This window comes from Engystomops pustulosus, chromosome 2 (assembly GCF_040894005.1).
Source record: "Engystomops pustulosus chromosome 2, aEngPut4.maternal, whole genome shotgun sequence".
Taxonomy (NCBI): Eukaryota; Metazoa; Chordata; class Amphibia; order Anura; family Leptodactylidae; genus Engystomops; species Engystomops pustulosus.
In genome coordinates this window covers 197177769-197198176 of record NC_092412.1, presented here as the reverse complement: position 1 = coordinate 197198176, position 20408 = coordinate 197177769, and the positions used below count along the sequence as shown (strand labels likewise).

The 20408-nt window shown below is 39.5% G+C and overlaps 1 protein-coding gene across 12 annotated transcripts in view; it reads left to right on the top strand.

Moving 5' to 3' along the window:
• Positions 1-20408, top strand: part of KDM6A (lysine demethylase 6A) — an 87092-nt gene that overhangs the window by 65091 nt on the left and 1593 nt on the right. For 7 of the 12 annotated variants that reach the window (XM_072137762.1, XM_072137760.1, XM_072137754.1 and 4 more), the window contains 14 exons: positions 299-403; positions 515-910; positions 2319-3094; positions 12253-12382; positions 12461-12566; positions 12732-12937; positions 14079-14143; positions 14467-14541; positions 14778-14926; positions 15133-15247; positions 15695-15882; positions 16578-16719; positions 19295-19421; positions 19583-19753. In XM_072137762.1, coding sequence (XP_071993863.1) covers positions 299-403; positions 515-910; positions 2319-3094; positions 12253-12382; positions 12461-12566; positions 12732-12937; positions 14079-14143; positions 14467-14541; positions 14778-14926; positions 15133-15247; positions 15695-15882; positions 16578-16719; positions 19295-19421; positions 19583-19753 — 2751 coding nt within the window. The remainder of the gene's footprint in view (positions 1-298; positions 404-514; positions 911-2318; positions 3095-12252; positions 12383-12460; positions 12567-12731; positions 12938-14078; positions 14144-14466; positions 14542-14777; positions 14927-15132; positions 15248-15694; positions 15883-16577; positions 16720-19294; positions 19422-19582; positions 19754-20408) is intronic. The other 5 variants (XM_072137765.1, XM_072137758.1, XM_072137761.1 and 2 more) reach the window with 1 other exon arrangement.

The window sequence follows — 20408 nt, the reverse complement described above, 5'->3', positions numbered from 1 at the left end:
ATGGGATCCCAACTGATCTGATATTTATCACCTAGTCTAAGGTTAAATGAAATAAAAGGCATGAATTATAATATTCCTCGTATCAGCCTCATAAAGCTGCATCAATTTTTCCAGATCTTTGCTCAGAGGGGTTTTCTTTCTAAAGTATTACTAGGATAGGCCATTAGTGACTCCTAGCACCAATCCAGTTGTTGTTCGTGAAAGTCTGAGCTTAAGCAACACAACCCTCAGTATCTTGTTCTGTGCGTATGTTGCTGTAGTTTAGTTTTATCTGTGGATTATCTGCTTATCATTCCAGCAATTGGAACAACTTCGAGCAAACAGGAATAACCTAAGTCCTGCACAAAAAGTTTTGTTGGAGCAGTTGGAGGGTCAGTTTGTCTTAATGCAGCAGCACCAGCAGGTTTGTGTCTTATCTTATTATTATTATCAAATGTAAAAATAATACAGGCAGCTTAATAAGTTTAGTACATTCGTGACTGTGCATCATTTTTTTTTTTTTTTTTTATTACAGCAGATGAGACAAACAGGAGTTGCACAGGTACGACCTACTGGAATTGCTAATGGGCCAACAACGGACTCATCACTGCCTACAAACTCAGTCTCTGGTCAGACACATCAAGCTGCGCTAACCAGAGCGCTTAACGTCACTCAGCCTGGAATCCGTCCGGCTTGCCCTGTGCAGCCTGTGGCTAATGGACCCTTTCCTGCAGGACCAGTTTCCTGCAATACCACAGGGACGATGGGTAGTACAGACACTATGTTAGGCAATAATCACATAACGGGAAGTGGAAGTAATGGAAATGTGCCTTACCCACAGCGAAACGCACTCGCTCTACCTCATAACCGCACAAACCTGACCAGCAGCGCAGAGGAGCCGTGGAAAAACCAACTGTCAAACTCCACTCAGGTAAGTGCATCTGCAAATAAAACAATGCATAAAGATCACATTTCTGTGAATATATGTGCTACTTCCACGTCTTCAGCCTCCACTGCAAGTGTTGAAATGATGAGGAGCAACGTTTTCCCCTTTTAGGTTATTTCTGAATTAGCTGTATTGTGTACATAAGGCATTTAATGCATTTATTATACATACTCCACCATACAGCGAGGGTGCGCTGCTTTTACAAACGCAAATCTAGCACACAAAGTGGGTCTTGGCCTGATCACACATGCGTTTCCAGTGAAACTCCTGTAATCGTTAACCATGTGTTTCACTGGAAACGGATATACTTTAAGGCCTAAGCCTGCCCCTGTGCGCTAGCGGTGCGTTTGTAAAAGCAATATCTCCTCACTCATGGGAAAAACTTCTGCACACAGGCCCCAGAAGCCTCAGAAGCACATCTGTAGCTGGCGTCATAGAAGAGCAGTTAAAAGAAGGTTGGTCTTGGCACATGCGGATAAAAATCACAATCCTTAAGTACAGCAGTGTACATGTAGGTGCAGAAACCTACGCATTTCGGCTATATTCTAAGCCTTCCTCATGCTATACTAAAATAAAAGTAAAACTTACTTGTATACCTACAGACACCTTGCTAATCAAACACGTCATATCTGGTTATGTGGAACAAAGAAAAAGCACTTGTACATACAGGTAGTAGAAATGGGAAGAATAACATGATGAACATCACAAAATATGAATTTAAAAATCATTTATTAAGTTGATACCGTTGGGATGCCTGGAATTCCAAGCCAAAATGCATAGATTTTCTCCACCCACATGTACACTGTTTGTACTTTTTAATGAATGATAAATTAATGATTGTGTTTTTTTTTTTTAATCCGGATGTGCTACGACAAGCCTTTTTTAATTTGCTCTACCATCAGGAATACCTCAATGGATTCCTGATGGTAGGTTTCCTTTAAAGTGAACCTGTCACCACAAATATAATTTTTAGCTGGGGATAGCTTCCAATCGCCTATGCTATTCCGATTTTAAAAATGTCTGTCAGAATTTTGAGTACTATTGAACAGTTTTATAAAACTTTGTGTTTGGATTACTGTGAAGATTTGCTGTGTTTTGGGGCAAGTGTTATGTGTATTGCTTTTCTCCCCAGATTTTGATTGTTTGGTAGGCAAGGCAAATAATTTTGTTGTTGAAAATAGAAATTTATGAAATGAATTATTATTTATTCCAGCAGTTTGTAGTGTAAGTGGGGCTGATGAGAAGATTTAATCCAAAAACAAGCATTTTCTTCTAGATAACTACTGCTTCCATAACAACATGGCTTCCGCAGCCCTGACCCATGACCTAATTTTAGAGCCTTCATAACTTCCTGTCTTGCATTTTATTAACTTATTTATCATCTTATTTTTAGGGGCTTCATAAAGGTCCGAATTCACATTTGGCAGGTCCTAATGGTGAACGACCTCTTTCTTCCACTGGGCCTTCCCAGCAACTCCAAGCAGCTGGCACTGGTATTCAAAATCAGGTTGGACATCCTACCATGCCTAGCAATTCAGTAACACAGGGGGCTGCTCTCAATCACCTCTCCTCTCACACTGCTACCTCAGGTGGACAACAAGGCATTATTTTAACCAAAGAGAGCAAGCCTTCAGGAAATGGATCAGTGCCTGAAACAAGCAGGCTTTCTGAAGGGACACCTAACAGCACTGCCGGTATAGAGGGACTTCCTAATCATGTCCATCAGGTGACGGCAGATACTGTTCCTAGCCCTAGCCATGGAGATTCTAAGTCACCAGGTTTACTTAGTTCAGACAATCCTCAGCTCTCTGCCTTGTTGATGGGAAAAGCCAATAACAATGTGGGTACTGGAACCTGTGACAAAGTCAACAATATACATCCAGCTGTTCATACAAAAACTGAGAATTCTGTTGCCTCCTCCCCTTCTTCAGCCATTTCCACAGCAACACCTTCTCCAAAATCTACTGAACAGACTATGACCAACAGTGTTATCAGCCTTAACAGCCCCCACAGTGGACTGGATACAGTCAATGGAGAGGGAATGGAGGACTCTCAGAGCCCCACTAAAAAGGACCCTCCTTTAGTTACTCACAAACCAAGTCCTAAGACCATACCATCCATGTCAGTCTCCATATACCCCAGCTCCACAGAGGTGTTAAAGGCATGTCGGTAAGTAATACTTCTGTTGTTTTATTGTCTCTTATATGGTCTAGGGTTATTTGCTACTTTAACATGAATTTTTTTATCTGCTTACTAACCTGTGGGTGACTTGTATAGTTACCTTTATTAAATCTCCCCTTGTACCTGCATATGTATCCTGCATTGAATACATCTTCACATAATGCTGGTTGTCTGGATTTTGATGCAGTTTTTAAATGCCATGGAATAATGGTTGTCATAGTTTAGAAACTGAACCAATAACTATGTGGGTATTGGTACCTGTCACAAAGTTGATATCCATGTTTACAAGGTTCATGGGCTAGCATTCAATAAGCTACCAATATCATGAACTTCCCAGCCCTCAAGTGAATGGGCTAAACTGAAATTATCGATCATGTGATGCTGCAGATGCCGCAAGTTAAAGAAAATCTTTCAGAAAATGTGATGTGTTTCCACGACTAACTCTGCCTAGTGCTTATTTGGTAGCATTGTGGATAGGTGGCTAGTAGATTTTGGCACCTTTAGCTTTGGCTCTTACATTATGAGCACAAATCTGGTTTGAACTGTGGGAACAGAGTTTTCAGATGTTATCGGTTCCTTCACTTGTGGTTGTTATGAAAAGTTGTGACAGCGTCATAAATGATAACATGATGATACTAATGTTGAATGGGATACATTCATATCTATCCTGGGTCTTTCTACTTCTCACCAAAATCTGTAAGAAGGAATTTAAATTCGCCAAAATGCAAAATGAAAGAGGTGTCCAAAGATGGCAAAATAAATCCCAAGAAATTTAGTATATCAATGCGAAGAAAAATGGGTCAGAGCAGGTTGGACCCCTTTATTCTGAAAATGGGGCATTGGTGACTGGAGACCAAGAAAAGGCGGAGATACTAAATGGCTTTTTTAGCTCCATTTATACAATAGAAGAAAGAACTTGTGGGTGGTGCCAGTGCGTGTCATGGACCCTGTAATATACTAGACTGGCTGAATGTAGACATGATCCAATCTAAGCTCAATAAAATCTATGTGTACAGGGCGAAAGGCGAATGTGGTGCTAATCCGTAAAAAAGGCTCTAGAACTTTACCAGGCTATAAGCTTTAATGTTGATTTTTGGGAAAATATGGAAAGGGTTAGTAAAAGATTACATACTGGAGTATGTGACATCAAATAGTATAATAAGTGACAGCCAGCATGGGTTTACTAAGAATAGAAGTTGTCAGACTAACCTTATCTGCTTCTATGAAGAGGTGAGCAGGTGCCTGGATGGAGGAGCAGCTGTGGATATTGTGTTCTTGGACTTTGCAAAAGCATTTGACACTGTCCCTCATAGACGCCTGATGGGTAAAATTAGGGCTATTGGTTTGGCAGAAATAATTAGCAATTGGATTGAAAACTGGCTGAAGGATCGTATCCAGAGAGTTGTGGTTAATGATTCCTACTCAGAATGGTCACCAGTTATGAGTGGTGTACCCCAGGGTTCTGTGCCTGACCCACTACTATTTAATGTATTTATTAACCCCTTAAGGACGCAGGGTTTTTCGGCTCATTTCTCGCTCTTCAACTTCAAAAATCCATAACTTTTTCATTTTTACGTGTACAGACCTGTGTGACGGCTTATTTTGTGCGTAACAAATTTTACTTTTCCGTAATGTTATTTATTTTAACATGCCGTGTACTGCGAAGCTGAAAAAAAAATTCCAAATGTGGAAAAATTGAAAAAGGGGGACCGCACGCTGCCGGCGACTTTGCCAGCGTCGTTGAAAGGGTTAATAGTTGGATCGGTGCAAGCACCGACCGCGGTTGTTAGCGGTGGGGGTTTGCTGCAATATGCAACAACCCCCACCTCTGTATGAAGAGGACTCAGCCCGTGAGCCCTCTTCATACATCCCTTATACCTCTGCGCCGTAGAGCTACGGCGCAGAGCGTTAAGGGGTTAATTACATAGAGGTAGGAATTAATGGCACTGTGTCTATTTTTGCAGATGACACCAAACTGTGTAGTGTAATACAGTCTATGGAGGATGGGAGTAGTAGTACAAGCTGTGTAGTGAAATACAGTCTATGGAGGATGTTCATAGGCTGCAGGGTGACTTGGTCATCTACTTGGTAAATGAGGTTCAATGTGGATAAATGTAAGGTTATGCACCTGGGGGCTAATAATCCACAGGCAACATATGTCCTTGGGGGAGTAAATCTGGGAGAGTCTCACTGTTGAGAAGTATTTGATTGTAAGGGTGCAATCATGAAGGACATTAACTAAACGGGTGAATTTGATTTCGAAGGGGATACCTGTCCCACATGTCTTTGACCTGTTAAATTAACAAAACTGCGCCTAAAAGCTGATTGCGATGCAGTTTTAAATGCAACGTGTGACTGCACAGTAAGGGTGGTGGCACATGTGGCGTTTTGAACCCTTTTTTAAGCCGACCGTTAAATGCATGCGTTTTTGACCATTTTTCTCAATTATCTGAAGACAATTGGAAAACTGTCAAAAACTGATACGTTTTCAATAAAGGATGCGTTTTGAAAAACTCACTTGTGTTTAAATGCATGCGGTTTTTAACGGACTGCTTAAAACGGCCTAAAAATGGGTTCAAAACGCCTTGTGTGCCCCCACCCTTAGGGTGATGCCACACATGGCGTTTTTGGTCTGCTATTAAGCATGCGTTTTCAGTCCATTTTAAATACGCATGTGTTTTTGACTGTTTTACCCAATTATCTTAACAGATAAACAGATTGTAAGCAGCTAAACGCATGGTAAATGGTCAAAAACGGATGTGTTTTTATACTGACTGGAAACGCATGCTTAAAAACTGACCAAAAACGCCACATGTTGTATCACCACTAGGGTGATGCCACGTGTAGCGTTTTTAGGCTATGTTTTTTTAAACAGTTTTTCATGCGTTTGGCCTCTTTTAACCAATTTCTCTATTAAGATAAATTGGTTCAAAACAGCCAAACGCATGAAAAACAGTAAAAAAAAGTGTTTTAAAAACGAAAAAAAAAATGTATTTATCATTGTTTCTCCGGAGTAAGTGGTGGTTACTATCTGATACCTGACACTTCCCATGAGATTACAAAATCTGGTTCATCTTTTGTTATACATCTTATATCTTTTAGTAATTTATGTAGCTACACAAAGATGTAAAACCCAATGTATACAGTAAGCATACACAACTGATGTGAGCGCTGCATGAGAAGGAAGCTATTGGGGCTAGTTCTGTTTTTCTACAGATTTTTTTTGGCTCTAAATCTAATTTCCAAATCATTTCCATAATGTAAAAGTTTTTCATTTTATGTATAGAACTTGAACTGTACAGCGCCATCTGGTGGCCTTGATCTCAAACAGCGTACACACCTGTATAGATGGCAATAATAAATAGTAATTCTTTATTTATATAGCGCACACAGATTATGCAGCACTGCACAAAGCATGTCAAATTAGTCAATGGTGTAAAATGTATTTGGACTATAGTGTTCATTTCCATTCAGGATCTTGCTAAAAAAGGTCTTTGATTTTTCAAGACAGGAGGCATTTAGAGACTTACAAATTTCTGTGCTAAATGGTTGATAAATGTATCACATGTACCCTTAATAGGATTTATTGACATAACATGCAATAATACGTTGTTGGCTGCTTTTGGCAATAGTCCAAATATCCACATTGAGGTTCAAGAACAAGTTTTGCAGTTTCCTGATTAATAATGTACCTGCATTTACCATATGTGCAGATCTTGTGTCATACACCAAACCATAAAATGTGTATAAAACAAAGAAATAAGGCAAATTCTACCTCTGTAGGATAAAATGGACATAAACATGTGGAGGTGTGGAGATTTAGCCACCCTGGTGTCATCAGGGTAGGTGAAAAGTAAACAATTGAGGGGGATTTCAAGCACAACAAAGCAAATGCCGTATATACTCGTGTATAAGCTGAGTTTTTCAGCACAAAAAATGTGCTGAAAAACGTCCCCTCGGCTTATACACGAGTCAATACTTAATATATATACTTAAAAAATATTTAAAAAAATAATAAACTTATATACTCACCCTCCGGTGGCCCCGACGTGCAGCGCTGCTCCCCTGCTTCCTTCCACACTCCAAAACATATTGGTTGGTTGTTTAGATTGTGAGCCCCATGGGGACAGGGACCAGTTTGACATGCTTTGCGCAGCGCTGCGTAATCTGTGTTCTCTATATAAATAAACAATTATTATTATAAGTTGCGGCGAGCAAACACCAGTATATATTGTGGACGAGGCTCTGCCCTAATTCATCCCCCTCCACGCGTCGTTCCCGATGTCTATTGGTTCAGGCCGAGCAATGCATCATCAAGGAGGATGGGAGGAGCTTGCGTGGGAATCCCCTCCTGGTCTGTCCAATTTTTCAAATGACAAATGAGAACACACCTCTCCCTATCTGAGTGATGGGAACTCAGTGACATCATTGCAGGTACTGTGCTCCTAAACCGAAAGCTGTACATATTATTAAATGCACGAACTGATAGCAACACATAGTTATCGAATGCTTCGTGCCTCTGTACCACACATGAGATCTACTAATCCCATACATAATTATGTGGGGCTATACTTCTGAACTTATAGTCCCTTGTCAGTCATAAGCCAATACAGGAGACACAAAACAAGGGGAGATAAACAAAAAATGACCCTAGAATACTGCAGAACAGACGCTTTTCATAAAAGGGCAGTTGCAGATATTAGGGACATGACTTGGTGTGTTCATGATGATCCATTTATTGGTCACATGTTGAGTGTATCACTCCACATCTATATGAGAACGACTCTAGAATAGGGTGCACATGAAACATCCTCTATTTAGTACAATATACGGTGGACGTGTATTTCATCCCACTTGAAAAGTTTAATCAATAAAGGCAACAAACGAGGTTCCATAGATGGAATTCAAAATGTTGCCCTGTTCCTCCTGTTCAATAGGGCAGACTCTTCTCCATCTTCTGCCTCCTCGGAGTAGCACTGGATGTTCCTCCCGTCCTCTGCTGTGAGTGCTCACAGCTGCTTCTCTGTTCACTGAGCGAGACATAGCTCTGAAACACACCCGCAACTGGTACTGGAGGTGTAATTACTTTATTTAAATCTAGTTATCACCTTCCCTCATCTCCTGTTACCTGGAGCGCAGGTCTTGGGGGGGGGGGGCGGAGAGATGTGTGCAGGGACCGTGCATAGACTTCTGCTTCTATGATGCTGCTCCCTTCCTGGTTTCTGTGAATGACACTCTCTCTTCTCCTAACGGTGAAGCACATTGTACCACCTCCACATGGTGCCAGTAGTACTTAATGCTTCTTTGATGTGTGGGTGAGATGCTCTGCAGTATGTTGGAGTGGTGGCGGTAATATGTGGGTGATGAGATGCTCTGCAGTTTGTATGTTGGAGAGGTGATGTGTAGGTGAGATGCTCTGCAGAGAGCATTTCACAAAATTGACTTTTAGTATATGGTGTTGTGGTATAGAAGGGAGCCATCACCTAAGGCAAGTCCAACCTTTACAAGACACAAAAAAAAAAAAAAAAAAAAAAGTCAAGCTTCTACCTCAAAATTGGAGATTACAGATTTTCGCAAAGTGAGAACAGGCAGCCCCCAACTTAACACCCGACTTACAGATGACCCCTAGTTACAAACAGACCTCTGGAAGTTGATAATTTACTGTACTTTAGCCTTGGGCTACAATAAACAGCTTTAACAGTTATCAAAGGTGTCTGCAATTAAAGGGGGATTCCAGGAATCAGCATAATTCATATACAAATGGGTACGCAAAATATAAGCTAATATGTAATTAGTTATTTAAAATTTTGTTCCCCTTAACAGAAAATGCTGGTGACATAGACTGTACATAGACTGTAATGAAGAATTAAAATGCTACTGGCCCTTTAATTTCCTCCGCACGGTCTGTTGTAGAGCAGACACAGGACAGATGACCGCTGGTCACATGTCCACATCACATGGCCTGCACCTACCCCTGGGCAGGTCATGTGATCACCATTATGTTTGGCTGTAGTGGGTTGGTTGCAATGCATCCAGTATGGCCAGTGTTTTGGTGATAGCAGTTACACATCATTACTATGGTAACAGAGCAAGAAAGTCTGTTACATCATCACTGAGAGCATAAGAGGGAGGAGGAGTTGCTGAGAACTTAACACATTAGGTATCGCCGGGTCCGAAAATTGCCCAATCTATCAAAATGTAATAACGGTTTTTCACTGTGTTTAACCGCGTAACGGTAAATAGCATCCAAAAAAGTGATCAAAAGGTCGCACAATCCTAAAAATTATAGTAATGAAAACCCCATCAAAAGTAGCAAGAAATGACACCAACCGCAGCTCCGTAAACCTAAGTATGAAAAAGTTATTGGCGCCAGAAGACTGCAAAATCCCCCCAAAATTTTTTGAACAGGTTTTAATTTTTGTAAATGTATGAGAACATTATAAAACCTATACAAATTTGGTATCCACGTAATCTTAGTGACCCAAAGAATAAAGTAGACATGTCATTTGGGTTGCACAGTGAAAGCTGTAACAAGAAAGCCCACAAGAAAACGTTGCAAATGTGTGTTTTCACCATTTTCACTGCATTTGGAATTTTTTCCCGGTTCACAGTACACGGCATGGAATATTAAATACAGTCACTACGAAGTGCAATTTGTTATGCAGAAAATAAGCAGTCACACAGCTATTAATGTGGAAAAGTCGTTAAGGGGTTAAGCTTTATTGTTAATCCTGGTTCTTATGACAATCCAACATTTTTAAAATGCAATCGTCACAGAGACCAAAAAAAATTTGCCTGGAGTTTAAATTATAAAATATGCAGTTTCGACTTACATACAAACTCAACTTAAGATCAAATTTACAGAACCTATCTTGTACGTAACCTGAGGACTGCCTGTACATTTTAAAAATGTTAATCCAACATTTTGGTATCATAAGAACCATAATTTCCAATAAAGCTTCATTACAGACACCTTTATTTTATTACCAATATCCAGAGGTCCGTTTGTAACTAGGGATCGTATGTAAGTCGGGTGTTCTTAAGTAGGGGACCACCTGTATATTTACAGTATTTTTGTGCTCTAAATAATAAAAAGAGCAATATTTGCCCTGTCTCCTCTTTATCTTTTCGATATCTATAGATCATTCACACCTTCTCCTATAGAAATGCTGCGACATCCACAATCACAATACATTGGATGCATTCTTCTCCTGAAAAGATATACAGAGGAAGATAGATCTAGATTAGTGCAACACAGTAACACTTAGGTAGAGTTTTAAAACCATTTTATACTCACAAAATATGAAAATAAGCCAGCAGACATGTATAATAACTATCATCCTAAAACAGTGATGGAGAACCTTTTAGAGCCCGAGTGCCCAAACTTCCACCAAAAGCCACTTATTTATTGCATAGTGCCAGCGCAGCAATTTAAAGGAAACCTACCATTTCAAATGGTCGGTGTAAGCTGTAAACACAGAGCACCAGCTCGGGGTGAGCTGGTGCCGGTGCTTAGTTTCGTTAGTGTTATAAACCGCGGTATCGGTCGCGCGCAGCGCCGAAGCAGCTTCTGCTATAAAGTTTAAAAAGTGTTAAAACCGCGATACCACGGTTTATAACACTAACGAAACTAAGCACCCTGAGCTGGTGCTCTGTGTTTACAGCTTACACCGACCATTTGAAATGGTAGGTTTCCTTTAAGCAGTAATTTATTTCTCCTTGTTCATTGACAACTTTCAATCCTTCAGCCTCCCAAGGACAACAAAGCAGTTGAAAGGAAGAGGGCAAATTCATCTATCATTGTAAGAAGATTCTGCAGGCAGATTCTTTGAGTTCTGTCTGTTGAACTTCATTCTGGGGTGATGGCCTGGGTGCCCACAGAAAGGGCTCAGAGTGCCGCCTCTGACACCCGTGCCATAGGTTCGCCACCACTGTCCTGAAACTGATATTTAGCAGGAGGCTCAGAGCGCTGCAGGAAGTGTCTGCTCTGCACCATGTGACTGCCCTGCTAGGCCACGCCCACACAGCACAATCTTACACTGAGCTATTGCTGGGACAGGAGCAACAGCAGGCAGCAAAAAACTCAGTGCAATTGTGAAGTAAGGGGTTAAAAATTATCATTATCAGGGCATATTTACTACTGAAAGTCCCAAGTGGAGAATTCTGTGGGACTTTTCTCCCCTCTTTCTGTCTGAGCTGGGAACTGCAGTCTTGTATTGTAGGAGCCTTTTATATGCAAAGAGCAGAACTTAACGTCCTGCACCATTCTTCTGTCTCCATCAATTTACTGTATTGGTCAGCCACCAATCTGGCAATATTTCCAATATTTCTGGCCAAACCAGAACACGGATGTCACTTTATCTGTAGAGGATGGAATTGGATGCTTTCCGCTCTCGGGATGTCTGGGGGGATATAGTATATATTGGTTGTAATGATTTTCCTGTGTAAATATTCCTTTATTTGCACTATATACAAATATCATACTTCTCCTTTGCTGAAAATACTAAAAAATGGTGATGGTAGTATTACACTATTTGGACAAATGTTAGTGCTCCAGGAGACAGTTCAGCTGAATGGCAGGAGTCTTGGGACAATACTGATCGCAGGTTTTATTGGTGGTTGTTTGCTGCAAGATAGAGCAAAGACCCCACCCTTTATGTAGAGGGCTCAGGACATCAGCTTCTGCTGCTAGTGGCATCACACAGCAGGCGGTGTTCCTTTTATAAGGACACCAGGTGTGCCTGTACCAAAATTGTTAAAAGTTCTGGCTCTTGAAAGGTGACAATTCAAAAGTTTTCCTCTAAAGGTTTTATTTGTGCATAAAAGTACTTTTTAGGTTTTAAATGTCATTAGATACTAGATACTAAAATGCCATTGCTGAATTCATATTGACTCAAAAAAAAGTTGTTGTTTTTTTTTGTATGCTAAATGCAGCAATATTTGCCACCTACAGTGTAAACATGGGTTGTTTGGTTAGGAAAAAGGCCACAGACTTTGGTAATTCTTCTTATGCAGATAATGGAGATGCCTTAGGTCATGGTCAAGCATGTATTTGTAAATGGGGTAACTGCTGCTGAGGTGAGGGGAGTATATTATTAAGTATATTTTGCCTAAACTTGGACTGATTTTTCTTTCTTCTCCATTAGGAATTTGGGGAAAAATGGTTTATCAAACAGTAGCATTTTACTGGACAAGTGCCCACCTCCACGGCCGCCTCCACCACCTTATCCTCCTTTACCAACAGATAAATTAAATCCTCCAACACCAAGCATCTATGTGAGTATATCTCTGGCATGAATGTCTACATTGCCTACTAGTGTAAGGTGTGGTCTTACATCATTTTTTATTTTACAGCTGGAGAATAAGAGAGATGCATTTTTCCCACCTCTTCATCAGTTCTGCACGAATCCAAACAATCCTGTTACTGTCATCCGTGGCCTTGCTGGAGCACTTAAGTTAGGTACTGCACTAGATTTCTAGATTGTTTTATTGTTGAACCTTTTTAAAAATCTGATGTTTTGAGGACATATGTGTAAAAATACAAAGACACTTATAAGACAAATAGAGTAAAACAAAAATCTTTAAAGTTTAAAGTCTTAACACTATTTTTGTGATTTTATTTTAGACCTTGGTCTCTTTTCTACTAAGACACTGGTAGAAGCAAATACTGAACATATGGTTGAAGTGCGGACGCAGTTATTACAGCCTTCAGATGAGAACTGGGATCCAACTGGAACAAAGAAAATATGGCGCTGTGAGAGTAGTCACTCACATACTACCATTGCAAAATATGCACAGTACCAGGCTGCTTCATTCCAGGAATCACTAAGGGTAGGTAACATATATGGGCAGGTCTATCATGCACACATAATTAACCTCGCACTACAATATTTTTTTTTTCCTATCTTACATCAGTGCAAATCCCAGAAAGTATCATGTAGAGATTTAGTTATATAACCTATGGTTCCGTGCTTGCTTCTTTCTGGGCATTGTTCACATTCCTCTTCAGCTGGTTCTCTTTAGTGTGCAGATCTGGAAATGCTAATGTTAGAATATGCCTGGAGGAGCATGTAAAGAATGTCTACCATTCGTATCAGTGATGGTCGACCATTAACACTCTTCGGTCTGGTGAAGTGGAGTCCAGTGTTGCTTTTTTTTTATATCCTACAATGCCTGCTTTAAAAAATAAGTAGATGAGTTGGATGGGCTCTGCGCTTCAAGCTCGGCAGTCCTTTTTTATTTCTCTCGTTTTGCCTCCTGCCTCATCCTGCCCACAGTCTGTGCAGAGGGCCATCACCCGGCTCTATGCAAAGCTTGCGCATGTGCAATGTCATGTTCCTTGCACAGGTAGCTGATTAGCGCTGCGGGTGCTCAAGTAACATTGTATGCACGAGATTTACAGAGAGCCTAAAAATTACATACCTGCTTACAGGTTCACTTTGATCACCTTACTCCATTCCAGTGGTTCTATGTCCCCTATTGTGCCAATTAGTAGTCAAAAAAATTTTTTTTTAATCTTTTGTGTACACTTATAGTGCATTTTTAACGCTCTCTTGATCTTTACTGCATTTACTACAGAATAGTAGCATTAATAATTTGCAGGTCTACATACATTAAGACTATGATCAAGCCACCTATAGACAACACCATTGTCAAGCAAGGCGGGGGAATGGCATGAACCCAGATGCAACTTTTTGCAGCAGAAATATTTATGTCCCATTTCTTTGTGCAAATATATTGGGAAATATAGCCGATGACTAATGAGCCTGTGTATCAGATGCCCAGTTTCTTATTTCTGTTGCCTCTGGGAACCACAGAAGTGAGAATGGGAAGAAAAACAATGTGGGTCTGGATATATTTATTGAGCAAAATAGACTAGAAAAGGATGAGCTCAAAGGGTTCACTTCACAAAAATCAATGTTTGTTTCACCCTTCACTTTTCCCCCATTGTTTATCATTTTGATTCCCTTAGGAGGAAAATGAGAAGAAGACCCACCACAAGGACCACTCAGATAGTGAATCTACATCTTCAGATAAGTGAGTAATATACTGTGCATTCATCCTTTATTTTTTAAGATGTTTTACATTTGTTAAGATCTTCGGCCATTTTTACAATCCTGAATATTTAATTAGTCCTGGATGTAAAAACCTTTTTAGGTTGGCCTATTTTACAGACAGACTAGTTACTAGTTTTCTAGCAGAATGTAATTGGACATACTTCACCTTTTTATCAAAGTTCGTATTTACAGGATTTGCTGTGTATATATATATATATATATATATATATATATATATATATATATATATATAATCTGTTTCTATTCTTTTATTTATTTATTTATTTTTTTTACCCACTATAGCTGTGGCCGGAAAAGGAAAGGACCATTTAAGACAATTAAGTTTGGGACCAACATTGACTTATCTGATGAAAAAAAGTAAGATCCTAATTGCTTCAGCACTAGATTCTTCTGTGTAATAAATCCTCACTCTTTCATACATGGTCACGTATTGAGTGTAAGCAGCCAATGATTGGGAACTATTTTGTTGTCCCACAATGATTACTGTATACAACAAAAACCTTTTCTTTTTCCCTTTCAATGTAAAAATGTACAGAAGGGTGTAATACAGAAGTAATAAAACTGCAATTGCTTTCTTTCTCTTTACTTTGAAGATGGAAGTTACAGCTTCATGAATTGACCAAACTTCCTGCATTTGCACGTGTTGTGTCAGCTGGAAATCTCCTAAGTCATGTTGGTCATACCATTCTAGGAATGAACACTGTTCAGTTGTACATGAAGGTCCCAGGAAGCAGAACTCCAGGTGGGGATTGTGGTTTCACTGTTCACTGTTGGAATGTTCTGATCTGTTTATCAGAATGTTTACAGCATTTCTGCTTTTAAAGGGAATGCATCTCCCATATTTACAGAGATAAATGATTTTTTTATTTACTGAATAGTTTCTCATTTTTATTAGCTTTTTTGCTGCATCATCGGTTTTTGTTATAACTTTTGGCTGTCTACTTTTAGGTCATCAAGAAAACAATAACTTTTGTTCAGTGAATATAAATATTGGACCTGGAGACTGTGAATGGTTTGTGGTCCCCGAGTCATACTGGTGTGTGATGAATGAATTTTGTGAAAAGTAAGTGAAAGCAAATACACCAGAAAAAGCCTATTATACTCAAATTATTATGTCCTGTTGCATCCTTAGAGCTATTTGTACTTGGAAGTCTATGGTCAGTATTTTCTAGTACTGTCTGCAGTAAATTTTTCAGTAGCAATTTACAAATTTGAGTGTAAATTATATATTCTGTATATAGTCTTTGTATGTGGTGGTTTTAGGTTAATACTTTACAATACAGAACTATCAGTCGGAAGAATGTTGCTGAATATGATGTTTTTGCAGAATTTTTAAAAAGACACAACCGACTTTAAAAGACAAGCCTGTCAGACTCAAGCTATTGGGGTTGAATTGGCATCGGGGATATCCGTTTTGCAACACGTTGCTAGATAATGTTAACTCTGCCTCAGATTCTAGACAAAACTATATTCCAAAGTATTATGTTCTTATTTCTTTTTCCTTTTCCAGAAATAATATAAATTATCTGCTGGGATCATGGTGGCCGAACCTTGAAGACTTATATGAAGCAAATGTTCCAGTGTACAGGTTCATTCAAAGACCTGGGGACTTGGTCTGGATAAATGCTGGTACAGTCCATTGGGTTCAAGCTATTGGATGGTGTAACAACATTGCCTGGAACGTTGGGCCTCTTACAGGTACATAGATGTAATCTGAAGTTTGAGATATGTATATGTCTTTAAGTGTGATTAAAGGGGACCAGTCACCACATTTTCACAAATACAGCTAGTGGCAGGTTCCCATGGAGCCCTAGTAACTGACACCCTTCTTTTATGTAGATATTGTCCCCCTCAGATTCCCAACTTTTATAATTTTACCGGGTGTCCAAGCATGTCTATAGCGAGTCGAGGTGAGCGTGGCCTGCTCCGGTTAAATCCAGCAGCTCTTCCCCTTGCCATCTCTTCATGCAGCAGTAATATCATATGACCAGGGTGACATAATCACAGGTCCTTTAGCCTTCTAGAAAACTGTGCACTAAGCATATATCATGAAATCACAGAAGCCTGCATGGAGAGAAGTAGAAGTCCATACAGGCATGCTGTGATTTTTTTTATGTCGTCAGATATGTGCATGGGGTACAGTTTGCTAATGTTGAGAGGCTAAAGAACATTTGATGATGTCACCATGGTCACATGACATCGGGCTATGCCTTTACTCGCTCTAAACATACCAGGCAAGTTTATAACTCTGATTTTGTGAAGATCTTAGGGAAACAATTTTTAGCTAAAAGAATGTTGTCAGTTACTCTATAGGAACCTACCAGTTGCTGTATTTGTGAAAAATGTGATGTCAGGTTTAAGTGGTCATTTATTTATTTTGTGCCCTTTTCCAGCTCACCAGTATAAACTTGCTGTGGAACGGTACGAATGGAACAAACTGCAATGTGTGAAATCAATAGTACCAATGGTTCATCTCTCATGGAACATGGCAAGGAACATTAAAGTCTCTGATCCAAAACTTTTTGAGATGATAAAGTAAGTTGACATTTTTTGTCCACAATAAAGTATTTCTTTAATGGTATCACCTCTAGTCCTTTTAGGTCATATGTGGGTTGTTTCAGGTGGCGGCGTAATCTGAATATTGACCTTGATGAAAAAAATGCATTTACACTTTGTTTTTAGGCTTTCGCTGTGCATTCCCAATGACACTTCCCATTTATTCTTTGGGTACCTATAGTACAAAAAAATGTTAGTTTCGCCATAATCCGAGGTAAGGGTATCCCCCTTTTTTTTTTTCTCTTCGGTGGGACAAGCTAATCTTTCCCTTTCCATTTTTTGTACAACATTTTGATCACTTTTCATGTTTTTATGTGTTGCAAAATGGTTAACAAAGTGGATATTGTGACACTCGTGGACATTTTTTCCCGTTACATGGTTCACCCCTGGGAATAATAGTTTTTTTTTTTTGGTATTTTTTTGCTACGGGACTTTTGGGTTTAAGATGGTGGTGCCCATGCATTGAGGTCACTTAAGTTGTTAACTCTTGTGGGAGTAAGCAGCATAATATAGCTAACGCCCGCTATGTATGAGCCCATGAGCCTGCTCCATATAGCCTTCTGTGCTGTATGAATCCATATATACTTTCTATTTATTTATCTGTATGTGCATGTATGTTACTGTATCTGTACCATATCTGTATAGTGCACCTTCCTCTGGTTCTGGTCTCCCTGGATGCTGCACGTGTATATGGCAGCATATGGTGCACAATTGTATGCAACATGTATTTTAAACGTTACCATAGATTTTATGGGCCAAAATAGGTCATGTGGGGCTCACAATCTAATCAACCTACTAGTATGTTTTGGAGTGTGGGAGGAAACCCACGCAAACACAGAGAACATACAAACTCTTTGCAGATGTTGACCTAAATGGAACTTGAACCCTGGGCCCCAGCGTTGCACGAGTGTAGTGCTAACCACTGAGCCACTGCGCTGTCCATTTTATTGTGCTGGTTCTTTTCTTTGTCGTTTAGGCAGCCTCCCCCCGACAACTGCATATAAAAGTATGTTTGCTCTCAGTTTCAGAAAAAAAATGTAATATTAAAGGGGTATTCCCACGAAGACAAGTTTCTTATATCTACTCAAGATAACAAAATAACACATCCTCTAATTCACTGTTATTAACAAAATTACAGCATTTGACAAATATAAGTCCAACTTATCTCTATCAGTCCTGGTGTGATTTCTGTGCTTCTGAGATTTCACTAATAGGCATTTCATGTATCTCTGATCTGTCTCCCCTTACTATGTGTCAGAGAAGCCAGATTAAATCATAATAATAATAATTCTTTATTTATATAGCGCACACAGATTATGCAGCGCTGCACAAAGCATGCCAAATTGGTCCCTGTCCCCATGGGGCTCGCAATCTAATCATCATACCAGTATGTTTTTGGAGTGTGGGAGGAAACCGATGAAAGTACATATACACCTTGTACCCTGATAATCTAACCACATTGTCACCCCACGGAACTAGATGGATAATACATCAATGTGTCTGCTTAGAGAGGCCCCACCCACAGCCTGGAATTTTGCACTTACCAGCCTAGTGAGTTATAGGAGCTAAAACAGCAATAAAACTGAGTAAAATTGTAAAGTAAGGGGTTAAAATGATCTTGATATGTGTAAACATCACTAGGGGATTGAGATGTGTGAATTTTCTTTTGTGGGAAAATCCCTTCAAGGTGGAGATTTGGAATGACCGCAACTTTCTCAACAAGTGCAGTGTTTCTGTGAAAGAGTCCTAACAGACCTCTAAGTTACATGTTAAAGGGGTTGTCCACTTTTAGCAAATAATTGATATGGTTTATTTAAAGAAAAGTTATACAATTTTCCAATATACTTTGTTTCAATTCCTTACAGTTTTCAAGATCTCTGCTTTCTGTCATTCTATAGGAATTTTCTATGTTTACTTCCAGTGGCTAAAAATCGAGCCTTGCACCTGTGTGACCATGGAAGGATTTCTATCCACTGGAAGTAAACATAAAAGCTTCCTATAGAATTACAGCAAGCAGAGATCTCAAACTGTGAGGAATTGAAACAAAGTATACTGGAAAATTGTATAGCTTTCCCTTACACAAACCATATCAATTATTTGCTGAAAAGTGGACAACCCCTTTAAGGTTTTAATTCCCAATCTGCTTTGGTAATAACCATTAGTTGTTCAACTCCCTTTTAAACGTTGTCCCTGCTTTCAAACTACATCAAGGAGTCATCATAATTATATGCACACTGTTCTCACAACCCGCTTCCTTCTCGTCCCTCCCTGATGCAGAGAGTTGCTTGCAGCACATTGTCGGCTCATGTCTACAGGAGGTAGCAGGAAGTAGATTTGTAAGAGCAGAGAGGGGATAATGATGATGACACTGTGACTGCAGTGAGCCAAGTATACTGTTTTTTTTTTTGTTTGTTTTTTTACTTTTCCCAACATCTATGGAAATCTATTAATAGGTGAAAATGACCTGTTCCCTTTAATATATTTTGACAAATTACTTGCATCTAAGAAAAGCGTTCTATTTTTCTACTACATTTTTTTTTTTTTTTTGTTCCAGATATTGCTTACTGAGGACACTGAAGCAATGCCAGGCACTAAGAGAAGCTCTAGTTGCTGCAGGAAAGGAGATTACGTGGCATGGAAGATCAAAGGAGGAACCTGCACATTACTGCAGCCTCTGTGAGGTTAGTCCATATTCATACACGGTTACACTATTCTCATTGGAAAGTTGGATTGTAATGTGACGTCTGGTGTGAATAAAAAAAGGCAAATGTCACTCCATCTTAAGGGGACTTGTGAAGTTGTTATATTCGTATGTACCTTAATGTAATTTTTTGCATTCTAGGTGGAAGTCTTCAATCTGCTTTTTGTTACGATTGAAAGCAATTCCCGGAAGACATACATAGTTCATTGCCATGACTGCGCACGAAAATCTAGTTCAGACCTGGAAAACTTTGTGGTGCTAGAACAGTACAAAATGGAGGAGCTAATGCAGATCTATGACTTGTTTACATTAGTAAGTATACCTATTATCTGCCTACACTGAAGAACAACCGGCATTATAATACATATTAATAGAATACAACCATACAAATGTTTGCACCATACATAAAAGGGAAAATAACTTACAGTAGTGAACATTTGTCTAAAAGTTTTATAAAGTTACTGAATATATCACTTTCTGAAATGTATTTATGGCCTGTGCTGTATTCCGAATGTGTTCGCAAAAGGACAGAGCTAAAATATCCCAGCATTACATAACGGCTCGGTGTCTTGATCATCATGACACAATGCATGTGTGTTATCGTATGAAGTTCCCCTATAAATTTTCCCTACTGAATACAGTATTTTCAATGATGCAGATGAGCTTTTGTGTCCCCTAAAGTTTCCTTTTTTAGCTGTTCCAATTGCCTATGCTGATTTTAAAAATACATTTGTCCACATTCTGAATCATTTCAGCAGTTTATACAAGTTTATTTCACATTACCTGGCTCCCTGCCAGCCGCAGTAGGGGTAGCTGCAGGCTGTGGGTGCCTGTGTCTCATCATGTATTCTTTCCCCCTCCACACCATCCCTCTCCACCCTGCCTGCTCAATGATCCACCAAGTTGACATAGGCATTTTTAAAATCAGCATTGCATAGGCTATAAGACCTTGACAGCAGCTAAAAAT